Consider the following 6,411-nt stretch of genomic DNA (forward strand, 5'->3'; position numbering starts at 1 on the left):
GTGAAAGTCGCTCAGTCATGTCTGACTCTGCAACTCCTTTGGAACTCTCCAGGCCAGAATAGTGGAGTGGGTAGCTGTTTCCTTCTCCAGGGCATCTTCCCAACCCAGGGATCGAACCCAGGTCTCCCGCACTGCAGGCAGGTTCTGTACCAGCTGAGTCACCTGGTGATTCAAGTACACTTGAAAGTGAGAACCCCTGTGCGTGCATGCTAAGTTGCGTCAGTCGTGTCTGATTCTACAGCCCTATGGACTGTAGCCCACCAGGCTCCTCCGTCCATGGGATTCTCCAGGCAAGAATACTGGAGTGGGTCGCCATGCCCTCCTCCAGGGGATCTTCCTGACCCAGGGACAGAACCCGCATCTGTCTCCTGCATTGACAGGTGGGTTCTTTACCACTAGCACCACCTGGGAAACCTCTGGATTAAACAAAATCAATCAGGGAGCTGGACGTGCCACGGGCACATCCCGACTCTGACTCTGGTTAAGCAGTCCCCCGCGTGTTAAGGCCTAGGGGCCCCTCAAGTCCATGACTGCTAATTCAGACAAGGTTCTTTTATTATATCAATTTATTTTATCAATTTATTCAAGTGGTAGAAAAACCCTCTCAGCGGCAGGGCAAAAGAGAGAGCCTGTAAACATGATTCATCCTTCCTCCCTTCTAAGGAGCTTCCTGCGACAGGAAACACCATTCCAGTGGGCAAGTTTGATGATGAGGTCTGTTAAAAAAGGGTCCCATGATGTGGCTGTCGTCTCTTGAGTCCACCCCCGTCCGAAGGGAACAGCTGCACCCTCCCACTTGGCTGCGGCATGGTCATCACGAGTTCCGTTCACAGCGGCTCCGGCCCCGGGAGGCGGAGGCTCTTTGGCAGCAGCGGGCAGGCCCTGGGGGGGCAGGCCCTGCGAGCAGCAGACACAGGCAGGCGGGGACGGAGGCAGGCCCTCCGGGAGCGCTGGATTGCATGTGCCACGGCAGGCGGCCAGGCGCGGGGCTGAGGCACGTTGCTGTCGGAAACCTGGCTTGGCACCCAGGTCGCGACTACCCAGATGGGTCGGTGGCCTTGGGACTTCCTCTTGCAGAAGCCAGAGCTCCTGGAAATGAGCCTCGGGAATAGGACACAACCGGCAGCAGGAGGCTTCAGTCCTTGAAGGGGTTACAGGAGTCACCCAGCTGCTCCTTCTCGGCGGCCGGGTGCTCCCCGTTCACCTCCTGCAGCGGGTGGTAGACGTAGGCCCCGTCCAGGTGCCGCCTCCGTGCGGCCCTCGACCCCAGGAACAAGGACACATTTGCCGCTGTGCTGATCAGCAGGAGGAACGCCAGGGCCAAGGTGATGGCCAGCCAGGTGGTCCTGCGGGTGGGAGAGAACCCGGAACAGGGGTGCTGGATGCGGTTCGGGCTGGGGCAGCGCTGGAGGGGCTCCCCCTCCCACTTTACTCTTCCTCCCAGAACAGGAGCGCAGGATCAGGTGCCTCCAGGGACCACACAGGGGGAAGCAAATGGGCCTGCGGGGGTGAGGAGTGTACACACACACATTTGGAAGCAGCGCGGAGTTATTATGTGGGACAAACCTTGCCTGATATCAGGCTCCCAGCTTGCCTGGTGTTTCAAGAGAAATAGGGAAAAACAAAGATTTTGATGTGCACCTCCCTGAGTTTCAGATGCTGCTAACAAATGTTACATTGTACAGGGCACAGAACACACAGCTGGGGACCTAATCCACCCCAAGACGCAGCGGTTCGCATCTTGGGTTCCCGAGAATGTTGGCAACAGAAGCTGGGCTCTCTCCAGAATCCTCAAAGCAGACAGAGCAGCGGGGACCCGCACCCCTTCTTCCCAGGCAGGGAGCTGGTGGGGGGCGGGGCAAAGGGAAGCAGGGGGCGGTCCTTCAGTGATCCTTCTTCCTTCTTGTGACTCTTGGTCTGAAATCCTCACGCAGCAGCAGATGTAAGCTGACTGCCCAGGGTGGGGCCTGCAGTCTCTCAGCCACCCACAGCTCCCCTCCCTTTGCTGTGGGACCCCGTGGTCTCATGCCTGAGACCCGAGCCTGGGGTGCAGGGCTCGTGGGCGCCCCCGTCCTTGCCAGTGCGTTTCCCAGCACACCTCCAGGGTTTTCCTCCCAGCCCTCACCCAAGCACCAGGTCAGGATCCCCAGGAAGGACCTGGGATCTGCATTTTGTGATAAGCTCCCAGGCGCTGCCTCCAGGCCAAGGCCAAGGCCAAGGGGTTTTTCATTCACACCTGGCTTCCACCTCGAGGGGGCGGGCCAGGCACTGCCCTGGGCTATGGGAGGGACAACCATGAACAGAGGTTCTCCAAAGGGGGCTCCCAGACCCACAGCATCGGTTCTTGAGCCCAGCTCTGTCTTCTAATACACACCCCCTACCTGGACGTCAAGTTAGAGACCTGTGCTAGAAAATAAAGACCCCACATGAGGTGTGAACATCCCCAGGTGCGACAGAAATGACGTGAAATGCTCAGAGCTTCTGAACTGAAAGCTGAGAAAACAAGCCCACACCCAGCCCCCTAGACTCCACTGTGGGGGTGGCCAGGGTCCTGCTCAGCGTCTCCCCGGAGGGCTCAGGTGGCTGCATCAGCTGGGACTCTCCCTGAGCTTACGCCGAAGAACCGTCACCTGGGTGCCTAGCAGCCACCTCCTAGCCCTGCCTGGGCCCTGAGCAGAGGCCACACCTCAAAGGTGGAGAGGTGGGGGGACTTCTTCTTGCCCCTGCCCCAGGTCCCACCGAAGCACCTACCTGGTGAGAAGGGAGAGTTCTTCTGCCTGCACAGTGACCTCGGGAGGTGGGAAACACTCCTTCACTGCAAGAGGTCAGGGAGAGGCTGAAGGCTGGGAGAAGAGGGGTCTGCCCGCTCCTGCTCCCAGGGGGGGCCCTGGGAGGGGCCGTACCTCGGGAGAAGAGGCTGCTCAGGGTGGGTGACCAGTTGACACTGCAGTTGCCGGTCTGGGGGTCGCAAGGACATTGGTGCTCACACTTGCAAGGGCTCTGGCAGCCTGGCCCGTACCAACCGAGCGGACACTCTGCGGGGAGGAGCCAGGAGGACAGCGGTGGGGCCCGGTGGCCAGGCCTCTCTCTGCACTGCCAGGATGCACCCGGGTGTGGGCAGAGCCGGGCTGACGCAGGAGCACCCCTTGGGTGGGGCTCCCTCCTGGCTGACTCAGGGGACATTCCCGCTTACCCTGCACACAGGTGTCTCCAGTGAAGCCAGGGGGACAGGCGCAGGTCCCCTGCACGGGGTCACAGGTGGCTCCATTATGACACTGACACTTCTGGGCGCAGTCTTCCCCGAAGAAGCCACTGGTGCAAGCTGCGGTGGGGGAAGGGAGGGGTCTCTGCCAAACCTGGCCCTGCCCTCCCATCCCAGGCTGGGGCCCAGGGGATTGCAAACGCATCTTCATCACCCCAAGGGGCCCTGCTGCTTCACGTGTTCTCCCAAAAGGCAGTTCTGGAGAACGTGCCATGTGGCAGGCCTGAGGCCACGCCCTCGTGGAGCCTCTGCTCTGTTTGGGCAACAGCTTCTGGTCTAGGCAGCCAGTGAGCCAGAAGGCATGCATCACAGGACGAGTGGGGACACGTGCACTGGAGGGAGGGGGCTGAGTGAGGCAGTAGCGGAGCACTGAGGCGGCGGGCTGGAGGGGCCGCAGAGGGCCTGATCTGGGGCAGGGAGGGGGATGTGGCCAGAGCACCCGGGGCCTGGCAGGCCATGCTGTGGAGTGCAGACTCTCCACTCAGTGCCAAAGAAAGCTGCTAAGGATTTAAGCCACGGGTGACAGCAGTCCTGTAGGTCACAGCTGAACTGTGTCCTCCCAGAGACAGCTTCAAATTCCAGAACCTGTGAGTGTGAGTTTATTTGGAAATACTGTCTCTGCACATGCAATTAAGGATCTCAAAATGGGGAGCCTCCTGCATTTAACACGGACTCAAATCCCAGGGGCCTGGGGTCCATGTAAGATAACGGAGAGGGAGACTGGACCTGGACAAGGGAGGAGGCTGTGCCTGTGAAGTCAGGGGCAGAGACTGGGCTGAGGCAGCCACAAGCCAAGGAACGCTGGGGCCACCAGGAGCTGGAAGAGGCAGGAAGGACCCTCCCCTAGACCTTTCAGAGCCAGCGCGGCCCTGCTGAGCCCTTGATTATGGAGTGCTGGCCTCCAGAACTGTGGGAGAATAAAGGACTGTGTCCATCCCGTTAGTGGACTCTTGCTGCAGCAGCCGCAGGACACTGACACGGTGATTCACACATGGGGCAAAAGGTGAGACAAGAGCGAAGAGACTAGCGGACCAGGAGGCGGGGATAAAGGCAGCTGAGGCTTGCGGGTCCCAGCATCACCCCTGCCCGAGAGCCCCAAGGGGTGCCAGGGGGGAGGCTGGCCTGGGGGCGCTTACCTTCACTGCAGTTGGATCCTGTCCATCCAGCTTCGCAGCGGCAGCCAGCTGCCAAGACAAGACCGAGAAAGCCAGGTGAGGGCTGGGCCGGGCTGGGGCCGTGAGAGCGGGGCACCCGGGCTGGAGCTGCCTCCCGCAGAGCCACCACTCACTCTCCGTGCAGAGCCCGTGCTGGCTACAGTTGGCGGGGCCACAGTCCAGCTCATCACAGGCAGCACCCCGCCAGAAGCGCCCCGTGCACTGGCAGCGCCCCTCCATACAGGTCCCGTGGCCGCTGCAGTCTGGTGGCTGGCAGCGGGGCTCATGCACACACACCACGGTGGACACGCGGCGGGGACAGCGCCACATGTTGTCCTGGCTGCAGGGGGACAGGGGTGTGAAGAGAGGCTGAGGTGCTGGCCACCCCTCAGATCACCCACTGGGGGACAGGAGTGTGACGAGAGGCTGAGGTGCTGGCCACGCCTCTGATACCCACTGCAGAGCCTGAGGGCTTCTCCGCTTCATCTCTTCTCCAGCCTTTTATAGGTGCTTCCCACCCCAGGGCCTTTGTACACGCTGTTCTGGGCCCAGTCACCTCTGCACCCTCCAGCTCTCAGCTCATGCTTCTCTATCCTCAGGTCTTTCCTGATCATCACCCGCCCCTTCCATTGGCCCTGGGCAGTGCTGGTACATTATGTATGCCACTCTGTGTAAGCAGCGGGAAGCTGGCATCTCGGCCTCTCTTGCTTCTCTACTGAACCCCCAGAGCCTGGCAAATGACAGGCGCTCAGTATCTGTTGAATGAGACAGCCGGGGACAGGCCTGGCCTTGGACCTCAGCAAGGGGGCTCTGGTGGGCTTACCAGTGATCAGAAGGGTAACTGGCCAAGGTGCCATTGAGCACGAAGGTGGCGGAGCCTCCTCCATCCAGGTTGATGGCGTTGACCACGTCCTGTTTCAGCAGGAACTCCGCCATCTCCCACAGGTTAATGCTGTGGCACAAGATGAGCGCTGCTGACCTTGCGGCATCTGCTTCCGGGTTAGTGCATTACCTTCCACAATGGACAGTATCGCACACCCGCTACGGCAGGCAAATTTCTCAGTGCTCCCCCCGCTCAAAGTGTCCTGTCCAAATCCCTGGAAGCTACGACTGTAACCAGGCATCACCCTCATGATCGTGTTAGGATACACAGCACAACCGTCCACACATGGGGACCCTGTCCTGGATGATCTGGGGTGGTCCCAACGGAACCACAGGAGCTTTCTCAGGCTAAGGCAAAAGACGAAGTGAGGGAGACTGGAAATACGAGGGGGTTAGATGGATTTGACACAGCTCTGGACCCTGAAGATATACAACAGGAGGGTATACACATGACAAGGAACATGGGCGGCCTCATGAATGCAAAGGCCCCCAGACAGCAATGACGCAGAGACCTCAGTCCTACAACTCCAAGGACTGCATTCTGCCAACAACCTGAGTGAGCTGCCAAGACAATTCTTTCCCAGAAGCTCCAGATAAGCCCCCTATCTGGCCAAGAACTGGATGCTGTCTGTGGGACACCCTGAACAAGAGAACCTAGCTGAGCACCGCTACTCTCCACCGACTCCCGACCTACAGAACCCCAAACTAACAAATCAGTGCTGCCTGTGCTAATCTGTTACACGGCAACAGCAGAGCACACTCACTTTACACAGGGGGAAATGAGCTCAGAGGGGCCAAGTAACTTGTCCACAGCCACAGAGCCAGCACGTGGCAGAGCTAGAATGGGAACTGAGGTCTACTCCCGGATTTGTGAATAGACACTTTGTGATAATTTCCTTTCACCCCAACCAGAGCTCAGGAGAGACGAGGCTCTAAGTCAAGGAGACTGAGAGCAAATGTGTGGAAGGTGATGAGTTCGTGGAAGTGGGACAGACCTAGGGACCCTCTGCCGGTGGGAAGACGGGACGGGTGAGTGTGAAGATCCCCAGGGATCACCTGAGGGTCAGAAAGGCAGCTGATGGTGGGCTGAAGCTCCTCAGAGCAGGACTCACC

The 6,411-nt window shown here is 59.5% G+C and overlaps 1 protein-coding gene across 1 annotated transcript in view; it reads right to left on the reverse strand.

The window, feature by feature from the left end:
• Nucleotides 1-557: 557 nt before the first annotated feature.
• NAGPA (N-acetylglucosamine-1-phosphodiester alpha-N-acetylglucosaminidase) overlaps nucleotides 558-6,411 on the reverse strand; it is an 8,849-nt gene continuing 2,995 nt past the window's right edge. The window contains exons 6-12 of the mRNA XM_010840434.1: nucleotides 5,240-5,368; nucleotides 4,551-4,756; nucleotides 4,399-4,446; nucleotides 3,194-3,322; nucleotides 2,904-3,035; nucleotides 2,752-2,815; nucleotides 558-1,346 (exon numbers count right to left, since the gene is read on the reverse strand). Coding sequence (XP_010838736.1) covers nucleotides 1,136-1,346; nucleotides 2,752-2,815; nucleotides 2,904-3,035; nucleotides 3,194-3,322; nucleotides 4,399-4,446; nucleotides 4,551-4,756; nucleotides 5,240-5,368 — 919 coding nt within the window. The 3' untranslated portion in view covers nucleotides 558-1,135. The remainder of the gene's footprint in view (nucleotides 1,347-2,751; nucleotides 2,816-2,903; nucleotides 3,036-3,193; nucleotides 3,323-4,398; nucleotides 4,447-4,550; nucleotides 4,757-5,239; nucleotides 5,369-6,411) is intronic.

The sequence above is a fragment of the Bison bison genome, unplaced genomic scaffold, assembly GCF_000754665.1.
Source record: "Bison bison bison isolate TAMUID 2011002044 unplaced genomic scaffold, Bison_UMD1.0 scf7180017864144, whole genome shotgun sequence".
NCBI lineage: Eukaryota > Metazoa > Chordata > Mammalia > Artiodactyla > Bovidae > Bison > Bison bison.